We start from the raw sequence: 19998 nt of genomic DNA on the forward strand, positions 1-19998 counted from the left end.
GAGGCAAGCAATATTAATTGAATTATTATTCATAAATGATGTTAGTTCATTTAGCTTATTTTCTGTGAGTGATCTTACATTCCATTGGAGTATTGATAAATGTTGTGTTGTGGATTTATTCTTCATATGAATGTGTATCAATGTTCAGCTTTGTTAAGAGTAAAGCAAGATCTTTTTTTGCTTGAATGAGCATATCATCTGGGATGTAAATTTTTGCCAATTCTGCAATAATTTTTGTTTTCTGTAGTTGATGTATGTTCATGGCCTGAACTGCATTACAGTTTAGAATGAATAAGCATATATTTGGGGATTGCATTTTTGGTAGTGCATCCTGTTTGTTGGTTAATAGATTGATTCCTGGTAGTGTTTCTGGTTTGTTTCTTCTTGGGAGGGAGGGCCAGGCTGGCCTCATCTCACCGGAAAAGGAGGCTTGTTGGCTTGGTGATTCCTTCTGATAGGGATTTGAGCTAGGGGGCTTAGAAGATGGTGTTTTATATGGGGTGCTTGATGCATTGGGGACATTTGACTTGGGGGTTTTGGTTGGTTTCATTACAGGCTTTATTTGGTATTGTTGGGCAGCATTTGCTTCCATTGCTGCAAAGGGGTATGGGATTGCCTTCTCTGTTGATATTTGGAGTGTTAGAGCTCTTTTCTTGTATGCAGGGCATAATGATTTATTTGTAGATTCATGTGGGCCTTTGCAATTGATGCATGTAGGCTGAGTGTTGTTGCAAGTTGTCAGCTGTTTAGGATGGAAAGATTTACAATTACTACACTCTTGGAGAATTTCATTGCATTTGTTTGTTGTGTGTCCCAGTTTGAAACACTTCTGACACTGAATAGGCTTAGGTTTGTATTCCTTGTGTGGTTTGATTTGCCCAAATAGGAATAATTTTTCTGGGATATTAATTTTATCCTTCAGTGTGAATAAGAAGGATCTACTAGTTTTTAGGCCATTAGAGTTGGGTTTTCCAAGTTGGGTAACATCCTCAACTGGGATTGTGTTTCCAGCCCTATCTGAAAGGCCTTCTTTTAACTCCTGAGTAGATATCTCTGGGGGAACATTATAAACTACTATTTTTGATGGTGATTGTTTTGGGTTCCAATTAGATGCAATAATTGGGGTATTCAGAAGGGATTTAAGGTTAATTATTGTATCTGCTGATTTCTGATCTTCTACAGCTAGTAGCAGAGATCCATCACGGTTAATGTTAAGAGAGAACATTGATTTTAGCAATTTAAAAATTCCAACTCTTATTGCAGTGATCAGTTTTATTTCAACGGGGGTAGCGGGATTAATTTTAAGGTAAATTCCTAAGTTTTTGGAGGGAGGATCTTGGGCAGGGAGAGGGGACATGCTTTAAATTGGGGAGATTTTTTTCCTTTTTTAGAACTTCTAGAGAGGACCTCTTGAAACCCATTATCATCATTTATGGTTACATTAGCCCCTACACTTATCATTGTCCTATTCTCCGAATCGGAGCTATCATTTGAACTTTGAGAAAGTGTGCTTGACCAGCCAAGATGGGTATATTTCACTATGGCACATTCACTGGAATTTGATTTGGGATCTGGGGGGACATTTTTTTTTGGAGGACTTCTAAACATTGCCTATTTGAAAAATCTTTAAACAGAGAAAAACAAAACTAAAGCAAGAAGGGAAAAAGGAATGATATCAAACCGTCTGCACTATACTATGGGGAGGAGAACACCACAGTATAGCCCTGAGGATGAGTTGAGCAGGATTGGTTTGGTATAACTGCTGATTAGAAGCGATAATAATTCACAAGAAAATTTGTTTTAATTTTCTTATAGAGTTGCTGTTGTGTTGACCGAGGTCTTTTTTAGAGTTAGCCATGAGGCTTCGACTTCTTCTGATATAAGTGTTTTCAGGTTAGCATCTAACAGCTCCTCCACCATCATCTTGTAATTTGTAAAGGATTGCTTGGTATAAATCCTTCTTTTTTAAATGGGTTAGGAAACCCTGCAACTCTAATAGTGGAAATTACCCAAATTAGGTAATTTCATTGAAAAGGGCAGATAGCAGCATTGAAAGAAAACTAGCAGCATAAGAGAAAAAGGGATATCCAGAGGGCATATATATTTCTCATTTTCCCTATCCTTCTTTTGATCTCCAAAGAAGAAAAAAATGGTAAAAATCAGGGAAGACTATCAGTTGTCAATGGCTAGAAGGCTTCAGATAATAGAAGCAAGAAACCTGTTAAAAGCATGGAACATGAATTGATGCCCCTGTAACATAAGGTAAACACAGACCCTGACTTTGAAATTCAAAGAAAAATAATATGGAGTATTCAGAAAAAGGGCACCTAGCTTTATTACTACCCCATGCCAAGTCCCGAGTCACCAAGGAATTTAGTACAATTAAGTGGCCCATTTACTTTCAAACCAACCAGCAAATGCATATATTGACCCAACACTGAAATAAAAACTTTGCATGACACAATTCAAAGAATAATTCCCTATAAGAACGCACTTCAGCTGATGGTCATTACGAAAAAAAGCACAATTGGAATAGAAGACAGGACCTAAACAGTAGATCTAGTTCTTTAGTTCTAAACACACTACATCACCTTATCTTCAGCTGGAATTGTGTTACAAAATTAGCAAGCACAACAAGAAATATTTCTTATAAACAGACAATAAGAATCTAGGACATTATGTTTATAGGTTTAGAGAGTTTTCTAAATTTTAGCAGTATGTCTCTTATCAAGACCATAATTAACAGTTTATCAAAAACTGATAACAGAGCAAGGTGAAGAAACTACCAAAAATAGACAACTAGCAGACTTACTGAACTTAGCTTGTCTCAGTTTCACCACTGAACCTGCCCACCAAATTATAATATAAAAGATGGGCTAAAATCCATTTATTTTGAGAGTGAAAAAAACAAGCACAAAAGTCCAATATTTTGATCAAATATACAACAACCATCTTCAGTAGAAATATTAAAATAATAAACCTTAAACTACGATATTTATATACAACAAAATAAATAGCTTTTTGGGTCATTCACATTGTGAATGTCAAAAACACAAACAAAAACCACATAAATATGTGTGCAATTAGCAATTTAAAATTTTCCCTTTTTTTTGCTCTAGCATGCCTCTTTCTGGAGTCACTATTCTAAACCTTTATCACCTCTGCAAACCTTTATCCTAGTGTAGCTGCATTCAAGTTGTTGGTGGAGAGTGGCTGAATTAACCATAGCCCTCTTCTTGGGGTGCCAGGCTATAGATGTAACACCCTACTATGGTAAAGTTCATCAGCTAAAACTGTCACACAATTCCTGACCTCAAATATAGTGGCATAGCCCACTTATCACCACTAGATAAAGCATATGTATTGAATACCAAGTTTGCCTCTGCCTTCACCATCTGATCTTGTCCAACTATCCCTGCAGCACCATCAATTGTCATATCTGATCCAATGCCTAAAGTGTCAATTACTGAAGAAATGGTCTTAGCTAGCCTTGATAAACTTGATGTTAACAAGTCCAAGGGATCAGATGGGATAGACCCAAGGTTCCTCAAGGAGTGCTCTCAGTTCTCAGTTCTCCCCTGTTTAGACTCTTTTAGCTGTCCCTACAAAATGGAGAACTACTGTTTGATTAGAACACATAATATATCACACCAATCCACAAAAAAAGCCCCAAAGATTATGCACAAAATTACTGTCCCATCAGCATCACTTCTGCAGTTGTAAAGGTGCTCAAGGCACTTGTCAACAGAGCTCTAATTTGGCACTTTGAAATTAACAACATTCTCACTTCCACTCAACATGGCTTCAGATCTTTAAGATCCATTGATACTAATCTAATACAGACATATGAGTATGTTGCATCATTACTGGATAAAGATTTTCCTGTTGACATGGTGCTCCTGGACCTCTCAAAAGCATTTGACAGGGCTTGTCATGAATTCCTTATCACCAAACTATAAGCAGCAGCTGTTCTCTGAAACATCTTCACTCTTTAGACTGATGATTTGAAACTTGTTGGTAAAGCAGCTACACCCCATGACCTGCAATCTATACAAAGACACTGACATTCTTGGGACTTGGGCTCACTCTTTCAATAGTGATAGATGCCATGTAATACACTTTGGCAATCATAATATACATTAGCAGTACCATCTTCAAGGTAACCCCCTTTTGACAGTCTCTGAAGAAATAGATCTTGGAGTCATTGCTGATTGTCAATTTAAGTTCAGTGCAAATGCAAAATCTGTATCATTGTCTGCCCTCCAATCTCTTGGAATAATGAAAAGAACTATCTCCAGCAGATACCCATGTGTTTATGAAGCTCTAAAACACACTAGTTTGCCTGTGCCTAGAGATTTGAATGTCTCTGGCGTCACTCTTCTTCAAGAAGGACAAGGAAATACTAGAAAGAGTACAACGAAGAGCAACCAAAATGGTTCAAGGCTTTAAACAAATGCCATACAAAAAGTGTTTATGTGACATGAAGCTTCCTACTCTCACATACTGGAGGAAATGTGGCAACATGATTATGGCAAACAATATTATTTCCAAAAATATTCTTCCTGGTCTCCTTACCCTACCCCCCCCCCCCAGAATATTCTGTGACAAGAGGGTATTCCAACATAATCTTCACAAAATGTTCCTCAATCTGAGAAAGAAGTAATTTTTTTAGCCAGCAAGTCATAAACTTGTGGAATCAACTTTCTGAAGATACATTGGCTACTGATTTGACAGGTGCATTTAAGCAAAATTTTGACAAAGAATGGCAAATGCAAGAGTTCCTGTACAACTGGGAAGTTGTTGAGTCCTCAACCCAAATGTAGGAAACAACCTACAGAATTCATAACAGAGTATTACAAGGATGGAAAATCCTTAAATTTGCTCCAAGCTGTGATTTAAGGTAGTCAGAAGGATACATGATAGAACAAAGAGAGATATTTTTTGTTGTTAATTTATGCTCATTTTATAGTTTTCTTTGCATTTTTGAGAATTTGTCCTCAGCCCTCCTCCCATGGTCTCATACAGCCTTAGGCTCAGTATAAAAAGACTAATATAGTAATTGATGAAAACTAATTCAAAAACAGACAAAAGTGGGAAAAACAATAAAAATGATTCAGTGATAAAACAATGAAAACAGTGATACTTCCTGCATAGTATGAAGTAAGAATTTTATAATTGTTTTGTTAGTTTTTTTTTTGAATAGTTTAGGGCCATATGAGATTACTATAAAAATGAGGGTACTATTCTGAAACACAGGACATATCCAAGAAGTGAAGTTTGGTTAATGCTAATGAAATAAAACAAAATAGGATGGAAATATAATAGTTTATGAACAAATTGGGGCTATATATTTGCACATTAAGGGGGGGGGGGGGTAAAGAATATCATATATTAAATACATAGCCTAATCTAATTTAACCATTCCTAACCTAGCTACCTTTTAGTCCCCCTAAACCCCCCAAAAACTAAAGCTTAAATTTTTGTCATGGACTGAGCAATATCTCACTATGCAGAGGAAACCTGTCTATCAATACTGGCTTTGAAATTTCAATGCAGCCTTTCTTTGGTGTATCCTGTAGCTTAGGCCTATTTCTGAAGAGTACCAAAATGAGCAATCTAAAAATGTTTTCTCTTTTGTTCTATAAAGTTTCCTTCTGAAGAGAAACTGGTAAATTTTTACCAAATCATATTACTGAGTAACAACTAAAGTGAATATACTATTTGATGCCTTTTTTTATGCTGATTACAAATATAATAATGATTTTTGTCAGAAATGAATTTTAGGCCCCCCCCTTACCTAACCCCCACCCCCAAATGTGCAAATATATATCCTGAATTGACATATAGATAAATATTTACCAAATCATATTATTGAGTTAGGAATAAAGTGAATGCACCATTTGATGCCTTTCTTTATGCTGATTACAAATATAATAATCATTTCTATCAGAAATCAATTTCAGCCCTCTCCCCTAACCTAAACCCTACCCCCATATGTGCAAATATATATCCTGAATTTACATATATAGGGGGGGGGGGATAAAATTCATTTCCAATAGAAATGGTTGTTATATTCGTAATCAGCATAAAAAAAAGGCATCAAATGGTATATTTCACTTTATTTGAAACTCAATAATATGATTTGGTAAATATTTACCAACATATATAGGGGGGGGGGGGCTAAAATTTATTTTTGACAGAAATGATAGCCTAGCCTAATTATATTTGTAATCAGCATAAAAAAGGCATTAAATAGTATATTCACTTCATTTGTAAGTCAATAATATGATTTGGTAAAAATTTACCAAGAAACTTTTACTGACCTTTACCCCTACTACCATGATTAATCTGGCATATGCAGGATTTTGTCCAATTCCTGAAAGTTTCATTCACTTAACTCAACTACTTTCTAAAATAGCTAAGCAATGAACCTATATACTGAATTTTTTTCCTGGTCCCAGATATACTAATCATTAACCTACCTTAGTAAATATCAACCAGCCCCCTTCCCCTAATTGGGCAACACATAGGCTAGCCTTAGACTAGGCTTAGCCTACATACAAACTAAATAAAATTATAAAAGAAACAGTTATCTTGACAGAGAATATAAAAACCTAATAAATAAAATTTCAAAATAAAGCAGAAATTTTGTTAGGCTATGTCTGTGTCATTGGCAAACTAGGCCTAGCCTAAGGACCTGACTATTCAGTGAAGCATAAAACACAATCCATTGCTCTGATCTTAATATTTCCCCACATAAGATTTGAGACTAACAGCTGAGTTTTCACATTGTTAACTAAAAAAAAACCAAAGATAATTTAAGGTAGATTTGAAAACCTGCAGAACCCATGGAGCTGTTCATTTCAACCGTTTTAGTGATCGAAGCACTGGCGCAAGAATAAAAATGATTTTTAGAATACATAATTAAAGTATTATGAATTTGTTAAATAATCGAATAAGTTGGAGCTAATGTAATATAAATTTAATTTTTCCTTATTTGAACAATATTTAACCAGAAGGTAAATATAAATTTTAGAAAATTACCAATCAGGTTAGGTTTTAAAATAATTTGGCATTTCAATTAAAATAATTGAAACGTGGTTAAGCGGAACTTAAGCATGAAGATGTAGGTAATTTAAAAAATCTCTGAAGAGAAGAAGAATCTCAATATTTGCTTTGTTCCTGGGTATTAAAAGGAGAAGAATAGGACCCATCTACTTTAAATTTGAATCATTGTCAAAAAGTTTAGTCCTTCTTTCCTTTGGACTAGGCCTAGCCCACATTACTAACACATCAGTTAATTTTTATTAATCAGAAATGGAATAAGCCATAGGCTTGTCTCATACAGTACAAATTAAATGCCATGAGCAACACTTATAAACAACAAAAATATAAACTTCCTAATAAAAAAAACAAAGATAGGCTACCCTACAACAAATATACACTTCACAGTCCTAGGTACTGCCTTTCATAAAAAGAGGTCTCAACTAATGCTGTTTTGAAAGCTGCAACATCATTCACCAGAACTGCTTGGTCAGGCAACATGTTCCATGATTTTACTGAACAATTTACAAAGGAACTCGGTCCAACTTTCCTTGATACCCTTGGCTGGTACAATTTTAAAGAGTTCTGCCGCGTAGATGGATAATGACCAAACTCAAAGAAATCTTCCCAAGACACATGGTCAATACCCTTTATGATGCAGAAACTGCCAGTCAAAGAATTCTAAAAAATGTAAATGTGCTTATAGGCCTAGTTAATTAGGCTATCAAAGCTTATCTTTCCTTATTTTGCTAGACAATGCAATTTAAGGTAATTTTTAGGTACAAGTATGGTTAAAGTTCTACAAAATCATATTATTGAGTTAGGACAAAAGTGAATACACCATTCAATGCCTTTTTTATGCTGATTATGAATATAATAATCATTGCTATCAGAAATGAATTTCAGCCCCCCCCCCTATCAATGCCAGTTCAGGGTTAGGTTAGGTATAGCCTATATATGGGGGGGGGGGGCTGAAATCTATTTCTGATTGCAATTATTATTATATTTGTAATCAGCATAAAAAAAGGCATCAAATGGTGTATTCACTTTATTCCTAACTCAATAATATGATTTTGTAGAACTTTACCCAAGTGTGCATTTTAGTATATATTTGATCTTGGGAAACATAACCTAGCCTAATTTTGGTCTTAAAGTTTGAGTGAAGCTTCTGAAAAATGGACAAATTAAATCACAGATAATTGTTTTGAAGAAGAATAGTAGCATATAAATATGATAGGTTGCAAGGACAACTTATGCTGGTGAAATTCTACTCAGAATAGTTTTTGTAATCTTATAGAAAATAATACAGGGCTCCCATGGTGTCAATAAAGTTAATAAAGTTTGTCATGAAAGTACAAACTATAAAGTTTGTCCCACTCACTCAAGGATTTCATCTTTTTGACTTAATAGCATTTTTCATAGAAAGTAACTGAAATACTTAGACATGGAGCTGAGGAAACCATCTTTTTAAGCATTTTTTCCTTTAATAGTATATGAAACTATTTTTTGTTTCTTTTACCAAGCTATATATTTAAAAAAGTATACACAATTATATTTTTAGAAACTAATTTGTATGTTGTATATTTGAAATTTTCCACACATCTTCAGCTATTGGTTGAACTTTGTAGAAAAAGTTGAATAAATTTTAACTTTCAAGAATAGATTTTGAAGGAAAATTTTGAAGTGTCTAGCTTTATTTCTTTCCTTCCAAAGGGCAGTGACTTTTGATGACTTGGTAAGATTTCTTATTTCTGAAAAATGGCTAGCATACTTCAAGCCCAGATGGGCCTGATTTGTACTTTAAATTAAAAAAGAACAAACATACACAAAAACAAGCAAATAAAAGTAAAAAAAAACTATCAGAATGTCAAAAATGTTGTAAAAAACTAAAAATCAATGATTTAAAAGGTAGCCTAATAAAATAAATAGAAACACTAAGACGATTTATTCTTGTGACTTAACATACAAAACATAATTTATTTTTGAAAAAAGCTATAAATGAAAGCTCAGAAATTGCAAAATAAACATTAAAAAATTATAAAGTAAAAAGGGAGAGGACTCACTTATTTAACATATTCACTATGCACATGATTATCTCTCCAAAGAAGGGAGATATATTGGACTTTGCTGTGATTAAAAATAATCCTTATGCACCTTTTCCTCTATTATATTGGCATCCATAAGCTGAATTTTAGGGGGGGGGGGGCTTAGCTGGTCTTATTGGCACTTCTAATGCTGTATAATAAAAAAACAAAACAAAAGTTTTGAATATAAGGCAGCATCATTCAGTCAGGGGGGGGCTGGAGCTGCCCTATGCTCCTCCTCCCCTATATGGGTGCTCAATCTAGGGATTTCTCCATGTAGAGCTCCAGAGTGATGACTCGAGTTATATACAAAGTTCTTTAGTGACCAGGGGCTGTTCCATGATCAGTAGTATCCCAATTGAGCTTTACAGTCTCTGGAGGACCACACAGCATCCAGCCTTCATTTGAAAACATCAACAAATTCAGCAGTAACTGTTTCATTAGATAGTTTATTTCAACTGTTGACAATTCATGATAAAAAGAATCAAGTACAGACTCTAGATATTGTAGACTGCTTGACAAGTTTCAGGTGATGACCTCTAGTTTTTGAGTTGAACCAAAAGTAGGGTAGGATGCTGGAAGAGTCTTAGCCCTCAATAAAAGTGTATACTAAAATGGAATCCCCCCTATTTCTCCTGTAAACAAGTGTAGAGAAATTCAGCTTTGACAATCTTACAGGATAGCAAAGCTCCCCCATGCCAGATATCACTTTGGTGGCATGTCTATACACATCTTCAAGAACTTTTATGTCTGTTTTAAAATATGGGGAGATAAGAGACATTCCAACTTAAAGCTTAGGATGTGTAAGGCCCTTATATAGAATACTGATGATTTTAGGGGAACAAGTCAAAATAGGACACTTAATCAGTCCCATAGTTAAACTAGCCCTGGCAGCAGACCTTTTAGTATAAGTGCTGAATTTAATTTCATTGTCAAAAGTGACACCAAGGTCCTGCATATTATTTACAGAGGAGAGTGGGTGGCCTAAGAAAAAAATAAGAGCAACAAGGATTCAGTTTGCCAAAGTGAGTGATATGGCTCTTGGCAACATTGAATTCAAGAAGCCAGGCCTCAGCCCATTGACCCAGCAGTTGAAGATTATCTTGTAGAAGGGCATGATCTTCACACTCTCTCTCTCTTGACAAGGCTGGTCCATGAAGCTTTAGGTCATCTGCATAAAGGGTTGAATTACTGCTGATATTGGAAGGAGCATCATTGATTAAGATATTAAATAATTTAGGACCCAAAACACTTTCCTGAGGAACTCCACTCAGAACATACACAGAGGAAGAAAGAATACAATTACCAGAGTTGTCAAATAACTGAACACATTGAAAACTCAGACAAAGAAAATCAAGGATCCTCAGCAGGGATTTCTCTTCAAACTTGATTGCATGTAGTTTAATTATAAGTCCCTTGTGACAAACTTTGTCAAAAGCTTTAGAAAAGTCAAGCAGAATCATGACAGCAAGTACCCCCATAACCTGGTGATGTGATCATATGATTCAAAGAAATTGGTGTCAACAGATCTTCCTAAATGAAAACCATGTTGTGAACTGTGTAAAACATTATTTGCTTCAAGGTGTTTAACAACTGCAGAATGGATTATTCTTTCAAGAACTTGTAAGAACTGCTGATGTCATGCTAATGGGTCAATAATTTTCAGCAAGGTCCTTTCTACCTTTTTTAAATATAAGAATGATATGTGCGGTTTTCGAATCCAGAGGTAGTCCAGAAAGATTTGGTGTTAACTTGAACAACAGGGAAAGAGGTTGACACAAAACTACAACTTTCATGTAAGATATGGGGGTGAATGTAATTTGGACCAGTGGATTTATTCAGTTTGAGGGATGCAAGTTCATTTAGAACCAATGCATCAGTAATCAGAATTGGTTCTATTTTACATAATGCATCATATAAAGGAGGTGTGGGATAAACAATACTGGAATTGGAGAGTAAAACAAATGAGAAATGTTGGTTGAAAATATATACTTTCAGCTCAGGATCAGCAACTGATTGACTACTGTGCAGTATATCTGGGACTGTGCCTCTGCTGTTAAATTTATGAGTGACATAATGCCAGAAAGATTTTGGGTTATCCTTAACATCTGCATCCAATTTTTCCTCAAACCTTCTCTTCAACTCTTTTATTTGGTTGGTTGTCTGATTACAAAAGTATTTGAAAAGTTGATAATTTTATGTCTTATTTTTTCTATAGCAAATCTGTGCTTGGTGTTTTCAGTTGATAGGCTTGCTTACTTTGGTAGTTAAAAAAGGTAAACTTTTTGCCTGAAAAATTCTGGTGCAAGACTTTTCAGCATGAAGAATTGCTGTTTTTACACTTGACCAACTCTCATCAATATTGTCAGTAATAAACTTTTTCCAGTTGACATTGGCAAGTTTTTCAGAGACTAGTTTCTACTTTACATATTTTATTGTTTATAAGAAGGTTGTTTGGTAGGCAGACATAACTCCAAAATAATTACTACATTATTGCTATTGCCAACATGTGTGGCTATTACATTCTTAATAATAAGTTTAGGGTTACTGAGAATAACCAGATCAAGAGTGTTTGAGGCTTGACCTTCTCTGAAACAAGTTGGTTGTGATGTTGTTTTGCAGAAAGAATTATCAGAGAAGGCAGACAAAAAAGGAGAATCTTGGGTACAAAAACCAGATCCATCAATCTATTGGATTTCAGGAAGGTTAAAGTTCTATTCTTTCAGATAATTCATTAGAGATACAAGAATACCAAACAAGAGAGGTATACTCAAGGATTGGGTATAGGTCTACAAATAGAAGGAAAATTGTCAAACAATGTGTGTTAGGACATTTAATTCTTTGTAAGGAATTTAAGGAGAGAAAATATAGTATTTACACGTTTTAAAATGTCATTAATATGATAATTCTGATCAAAGTTCCTTGAGATGGTAACACCTAGTAATTTCATTATACTAACTGATATTTCATGTGGGATTATTTAGGTAAAAGACAGAGGAGTCTTAAGGAAATTAGTTGTTAAAATTGATGATTTTAAAAGATTGACTGTCATATGATTAGTAACAGCTTGATATAGTATTTGTTCAAGGATATCCACTGGGCTTTTTTTTTTATTTTTGAAACATGGAGCTCACCATTGTAAATTGGGAGAGTATCAGAATATACATTAAGGTATTTGACAACTTTTGTTCTGTTAGAGGGGGGAATATGCAATTATTCTTATTAAAAATGAAGTCAACTTGAAATTCATTGAATAGTTTTCCTACCAATGTACTTTGGCTAATTAAATCAAAAGGTTTTTGCATGTCCAATGCTATAATATTGAGCCAGGTTTTAGGTTTTTTAAGTGTGTTATATATTGTATATAATTTTTTAGATGAAGATGCAGTTTGTTAAACAGTGGATCTTGTGCCTTTATTTTTATAGCTTTAGCACTATTAGGATCAAGCTTCCTGAGAACAGTACTATTGAAGGTTTTTGCTTGGTCTCTCTTAGGATATATGCAAATTGCTTTTTCAATTACAAAATCACTGTTGAAATCTTCATCTTTTATTTTGTGATAATAATTGCTAACAGTTTTCACACATGTGTTGCTGGCACAAACCAAGAACCTTGAACAAATACTTTTGCTCCTTTTATGGGAGGCAATTTCATTAGGCTGCAAATGGTAATAATGTTTAGACCTCCAAATACTTCATTATCTTTGCTCTTAAGTCGTCTTAATATATGACTTCATTTGTGGGTTATATCATCTTGTGTATGAAGATGTGGTTTTTGTCAAAAACAGTGTCATTTGTGCTGTAAACAGATGGATAATTTCCACTGGACATTCACAGCACTTGAAGAACATTTTTCTGGCCAAGTATTCTCTTCATCCATCTGAAAAGAAAATGTCATCAATAGGTGTGAGTAAAAACTTGCCTGTTTAAGAGCAGTGTATGCTCTGCCCTAGTTCTTTCTTAGTTTCTGGGTCAAGTATTTTCCTCGATATATATTTTTGAGCCTTTGAGATAATATTTATGTTGAAAATGAACTATTATATGCCTTGAGATGTAAAATTCCCTTTTTGTGTCTAAAAAACAACAACATTTAATTGACCACAAAATTAAATATGGCAACATTAATTATAGTGAAAATAATTTAGGACTAAAAACCTGGCCAAATATAATTAAAGACTAGGATAGTCAGATAAAAATGTGAGAAACTGCACTGATAGGATATTGTTCTTTTCTGTTGTTTAGGTGAAAAATATTTTCATGTCTTACAGTAAACTTTTTCTGGGCCATCTAAATGTTGCCTTAAAATAAAATAAAATGTTTCATTTTTTTTAAGTGGTTCCCCACAAGATGTGTCATTGGGGGGGGGGGGGGGGGCAATCTTGGTTTTTTGTTTAGTGAATCTTAAAAGATTGGAAAATTAAGACAGAAAGCAGAAGAGTGAAAAAAAAAAACTGAAAATTAGTCACAAAATTTTCCCATTTTGTTGATATCTTAATTACTCACTCTTGATATGAACTAATCCTTTGAAACAATAATTTATGGTATCTGGACATATCTATATTGTAGAATATTCCAGTAGTTATTTGAAAACCAAAATGGTATCCAGACAATTCTCATGAACATTACTCCCTTTACTCTTAAAAAAAAAAAAATACTCACATTACCCTTTTAAAAATTCTACCTTTCATTAAAAGAAATTCAAGGTTGGCAATCAGTTTTGTTGGATGATGGTGGAATTAATAGCCCTGTTTAACCCTCTCCAACACATTTTCTATGCACAGCACCATTTTGGAAGGTTTTTTCACAAGCAGATAAACATGGGTTTTGACCAAAGACATTGTGTGCTGTTGTGATATTCAGTTTGAGGGTATCCTGCTCATAGAAGAAGCAAATGAATGACAGACTGAGATTATTGTTGCCTTTCATTCTGCAAATTTAAATTACACAACAGCAACCTTATAAGAAAATCGAAATATATTTTCTTGTGATTATTATCTCTTCTAATCAGCAGTTGTACTAAACCAATTCTGCTCAAATCATCCTCAGGGCTATACTTTGGTGTTTATCCTCCCCATAGTATAGTGCAGACGGTTTGATATCATCTATTTTCCCTTCTTGTTTTTTGTGTTTAAAGCTTTTTCCAATAGGCAATGATTAGAAGTCCTCCAAAAAAAAGTCCCCCCAGATCCCAAATCAAATTCCAGTGAAAGTGTCATAGTGAAAGATACCCATCCTGGCTAGTCAAGCACCCTATCTCAAAGTTCTAATGATAGCTCCAATTCGGAGAATAGGACAATGATAAGTGTAGGGGCTAATGTAACCATAAATGATGATAATAGGTTTCAAGAGGTCCTCTCTAGAAGTTCTAAAAAAAGGAAAAAAATCGCCCCAATTAAAAGCATTTCCCCTCTCCCTGCCCAAGATCCTCCCTCCAAAAACTTAGGAATTTACCTTAAAATTACTCCCAATACCCCCTTTGAAATAAAAATGATCACTGCAATAATAGTTGCAATTTTTAAATTGCTAAAATCAATGTTCTCTCTTAACATTAACCGTGATGGATCTCTGCTAATAGCTGTAGAAGATCAGAAATCAGCAGATACAATAATTAACCTTAAATCCCTTCTGAATACCCCAATTATTGCATCTAATTGGAACCCAAAACAATCACCAACAAAAATAGTAGTTTATAATGTTCCCCCAGAGATATCTACTCAGGAGTTAAAAGAAGGCCTTTCAGATAGGGCTGGAAACACAATCCCTGTTGAGGATGTTACCCAACTTGGAAAACCTAACTCTAATGGCCTAAAAACTAGTAGATCCTTCTTATTCACACTGAAGGATAAAATTGATATCCCAGAAAAATTATTCCTATTTGGGCAAATCAAACCACACAAGGAATACAAATCTAAGCCTATTCAGTGTCAGAAGTGTTTCAAACTGGGACACACGACAAACAAATGCAATGAAATTCACCAAGAGTGTAGTAATTGTAAATCTTTCCATCCTAAAGAGCTGACAACTTGCAACAACACTCAGCCTACATGCATCAATTGCAAAGGCCCACATGAATCTACAAATAAATCATTATGCCCTGCATACAAGAAAAGAGCTCTAACACTCCAAATATCAACAGAAAAGGCCATCCCATACCCCTTTGCAGCAATGGAAGCAAATGCTGCCCAACAATACCAAATAAAGCCTGTAATGACACCAAACAAAACCCCCAAGTCAAATGCCCCCAATGCATCAAGTACCCCATATAAAACACCATCTTCTAAGCCCCCTAGCTCAAATCCCTATCAGAAGGAATCACCAAGCCAACAAGCCTCCTTGTCTGGTGAGATGAGGCCAGCCTGGCCCTCCCTCCCAAGAAGAAACAAACCAGAAACACTACCAGGAATCAATCCCTTAACCAACAAACAGGATGCAATACCAAAAATGCAATCCCCAAATAAATATTCATTCTAAACTGTAATGCAGTTCAGGCCATGAACATACATCAACTACAGAAAAAAAAAATCATTGCAGAATCGGCAAAAATCTACATCCCTGATGATATGCTCATTCAAGCAAATAAAGATCTTGCTTTACTTTTAACAAAGCTGAACAATGATACTCAGACATATGAAGAATAAATCAACAACCCAACATTTATCAATGCTCCAATGGAATGTAAGATCACTCACAGAAAATAAGCTGAATGAACTAATATCATTTATGAATAATAAATCCATTAATATTGCTTGCCTCCAGGAAACTCATTTAACCCAAAATCAAAAAATTAAGTATCTGTGATATAATATCCTGAGAAAGGATAGATCTTCAGATAGAAAAGGAGATTGTGCAGATTTATTATTTAATAATATTATAAAATTTTGTGGCATTAATTTTCCAGATTTTGAAAATGATGTTGATGTAATTGGTATTAGTGTTTGGCTGAATAATTTAAAAACCTACATAATAAGCTTTTATAACCCTAATGGCCAAACTACAGATGCCAAGGATTTCTTTAATTATATAAATAATTCTAATATGTTAAAAAATGTCATTATTTGTGGTGATTTCAATGCCCACAGTCTTTTTTGGGGGAATAAACCAGCAAATAAAGCTGGTAAATTTATTGAGCTTATGACTTCAAATAATAATGAATTAGCTGTTGCTACCCCTCCAAACCTGAATACTTATTTCAACCCCAAAAGTGGCAATTTCTCTACAATTGACCTACAAATTGTGTCTTTAAATTTTTTGAACAAAATTTACATAAATAAAATTGATAGTCTATGTAGAGACCACTTTGCTATTGTTTGCTCCCTAAATGAACCTGCTGAAACTTTATCTCATACATCCAAATATATCAACACTAAAGCAAATTGGTCTATTTTCCAAAATAAGCTAAATGATGAAAATACAAGTTTCACCCAAAGTTCATGCATTTCTAACACAACAGTTGACACACATGCTGAAGCGTTGACATCTTTACTAATAAATACAGCTAATCATGCTATCCCCAGGACAACATCTAAGAAAATATTCCCTAAACAAATTCCTAAAGCATGGTGGAAAAATGAGTGACTAAATAAATGGAGGATAAAAAAGGCAGCTAGAACAGAATTCATAAAAAAAAAAACAACACCTACTACATATTTAAAAAATTACAAGCAGAATCTAATCTAAAAAGGACTATAATAGATGCTAAATATAAATACTGGAATATTTTTGCAAATAATCTCTCCAGAGAAACGCATGAGCCAATTATACATAAAGTCATAAGCCACATATGTGGGAAAAAGACTTCTCTCAACCCACTCCTGTATGAGCTTATACATAATAATACCCATTATGACAATGATAATGAAAAGGCTAACCTATTTGCAACTCTTTTTTTTAATAAGCTAACATCAAATAATCAAAGCAAACTATCCACAATTCCTATGAACCCTAGTTACCAACCACGCCCAGGATCCTAGTACATAACTAATCCATTTTCAATCCAGGAATTGAATAATGTAATACATCATATTAGGTCCAAAACTAGCAGTAGCTATGACAATATACACCCTACATGGATAAAGAATCTCACACCTTCATACAAACAAGAACTGCTAAATTGTTATAATCACACTTGGGAATCTTCTAGGTTCCCCAATATATGGAAATGTTCATCCCTCCTACCAATCCTAAAGAAAAATAAACCAAAAGATAACCCTGAGTCTTATAGGCCAATAATGATTACTCCTGTGATGGGGAAAATAATGGAGAAAATGATTTGTCAGACTCCTCTGGCTTGTTGAGAAAAATAACATGATCCCACACACTCAAACTGGATTCAGGAAATACCACTCCTCAACACATGCTTTCATTTTGCTAACAAATGCAATAAGTGAATTTTTCTCAAAAAATAATATCCTAGTGGTAGCTTTCCTAGATTTTGAAGGAGCTTATGACAATGTGAACCACCAAATCCTTTTAAATAAACTTGCAAACTTTGGAGTACCTCCTAAGCTAGTATCCTTTATTAAATCCTTCATAGAAGTGCGAAGTTTCATTGTTTGTGTTGGTTCAGCCTCTTCACCCCAAAAGACAATATCCAAAGGCCTACCTCAGGGAGCAGTCCTCAGTTGCCTCCTTTTTGCCCTATATCTCTGGAACATGAACCTACCCCACACGAATCTACAATATGCTGATGATCTGGTGCTATGGTCATCTGGCAACACCTTTCAGACAGCAAAGTCAAAACTGCAATAGTCACTTTTCCTGTTTGAAAAATTCTCTCAACATTCAGATTTACCCATTGCACCCACCAAGTCAAAAATAATCCAGTTTTACCGGAAGCGAAACCATGTTAATGCAAAACTAACTCTAAATAAAACAACTATTCCAGAAGATAATAATATTAATTAGCTAGGTCTCATGCTTGACCAAAAACTTAATTTCCACCTCCACATTTCAAACACAATAACAAAATGTTATAGAAAAGCAAATATACTAAAAAGACTTCTTTCCACACCCTGGGGTTGTAAGGAGAAAACCTTACTCCAGTTTTATAAATCACATATAAGACCCCATATTGACTATGGGCTCATTGTCTATGGTGCATGTGCAAAGACCCAGATGTTAAAAATTGAAACAACACAAAATGATATAATACGTCTCATATTTGGTCTTAGGAAACCCACAAGCACCAAGTTTATGCTTATGGAGTGTGGATTAACAACAATAAGGGAGAGACGTAGCTTTCTCTTGATAAAACATCTTACAAAAATTGAATCAAATAGCTCACACACATTACATAATTGGTTAAGAAATCCAGCCATGTATAGAGGTATTGCAGATGAGTATGCCAATATTCAAAAGAAGCTCCCTGTACCAGCAAAGTCAATTGCACCTACTTTCCCCCAATCCCCTCCATGGAATTGGTCATTTCCCATAATAAATGCTGAATTTTCAAAATGGAATAAAGATTTAACCCCCATTGCTTTTGAAAAGATTTAAAGATTTAACCCCCATTGTCCAGAAAAAATTTGCAGAACTTAATGCAATTACCTATAAAAATCACTTCCAAAAATTTGTTGATGGGTCAAAAATGAATGAGAAGGTTGTAAGTGGTGTTTTCCTTCCTCACCTGAAAATTGCAATGGGCGAGAGATTATTTAATAATTTATCTATAATGTTTGCTGAGTTAAATGCCATAATCATGGCATTAGAACACCTTAAGCAAAACCAACCTTTGATTGAAAATTTGAAAAATATTATCATCTATTCCGACTCTTTATCAAGCCTTGAGTTGCTGGCCTCAGCTCCTCAATATAAGTTGGACATTGACACTTATCATTGTCACAGTATTATTGATAATCTTGCTTCAAGTGGCATAAAAACTTACTTTCAGTACATTCCTAGCCACTCTGGCAAAAGTGGTAATCATCAGGTTGATGAAATAGTAAAAAATGCTATAAATATTGACCAGACAAGTGGGAGACCTATCCCAATTAGAGATAATTACCGAGTGAGGCTATTAGAAATTAATTTTAATAAGATCAATGCTATCCTTTCCCCCTTTCCCAATAAGTATTTTTCTAAAAATTTATCATAGAATTCGTTCTGGAACAAATGGACTAAATTTGCTTGCATTCTCATATAAGCTTTCTAATTCAAGTGGTTCAATTCCCCTGTCCCCTCTTTGCAGGCATTGTAATATGAATAATGAAACAATTGACCATTGCCTATTTGAATGTAATATGCTGACGTCTGCACAACATACCTTGCTTTGTAAACTCTTAAAATACTTCAAACACCACAAAATCCCACTATCAGCCAAGAGCCTAGCCAACTATACCTGCACACAGAGCATAGAAATTGACACCTATCATCTTATATTTGAACTCCTAGAGTCAAAAGATCTGCTGAAAGATATCTGAATATATCTAATAAATATGAGGCAATCAAGCCAGTAGCTCTGCAGCCCACAGAGTGAAGCAAAAGGAAAAGGGCTAAATAGTTTTACTGAAAAGCCTGCCTGCTGTTAAATAGAAGAAGAAGAAGATTGCCTTCATTGACTTTTTGAATTGACTTTTACTGAAAAGCCCGCCTGCTGTTAAATAGAAGAAGAAGAAGAAGAAAGCGTTTGATTTGGTCCACAGAGACTCACTATGGAAAATACTTTGGTATTATGGATTCCCTGACAAAAATGTTTTTTTATGATTATCAGGCTGTACGGACTGATGATGGGGACCCTACCAAATGGTTCAGTGTGAAGTCTGGTGTCCGCCAAGGATGTATCCTCTTCCCAATGTTGTTTGCTGTTCTCATTGACTATGTAGTTTGAAAATTTAACTTCAGAGGTGGAATTCAGCTGAACCTAAACCACACAT

General features: G+C 34.7%; 2 protein-coding genes across 2 annotated transcripts in view; one reads left to right on the forward strand and one right to left on the reverse strand.

Annotated features, from left to right (window-relative positions):
- Uev1A (Ubiquitin-conjugating enzyme variant 1A) overlaps positions 1-6971 on the reverse strand; it is a 31126-nt gene extending 24155 nt beyond the window's left edge. The window contains exon 1 of the mRNA XM_089100498.1: positions 6838-6971. Coding sequence (XP_088956624.1) covers positions 6838-6922 — 85 coding nt within the window. The 5' untranslated portion in view covers positions 6923-6971. The remainder of the gene's footprint in view (positions 1-6837) is intronic.
- A 104-nt stretch (positions 6972-7075) lies between these two features.
- Positions 7076-19998, forward strand: part of LOC148944632 (pre-mRNA splicing factor cwf19l1-like) — a 75517-nt gene continuing 62594 nt past the window's right edge. The window contains exon 1 of the mRNA XM_089100550.1: positions 7076-7126. Coding sequence (XP_088956676.1) covers positions 7119-7126 — 8 coding nt within the window. The 5' untranslated portion in view covers positions 7076-7118. The remainder of the gene's footprint in view (positions 7127-19998) is intronic.

The sequence above is a fragment of the Artemia sp. Qi Xiang Cuo genome, chromosome 14 (assembly GCF_049724085.1).
Source record: "Artemia sp. Qi Xiang Cuo chromosome 14, ASM4972408v1, whole genome shotgun sequence".
Lineage (NCBI taxonomy): Eukaryota > Metazoa > Arthropoda > Branchiopoda > Anostraca > Artemiidae > Artemia > Artemia sp. Qi Xiang Cuo.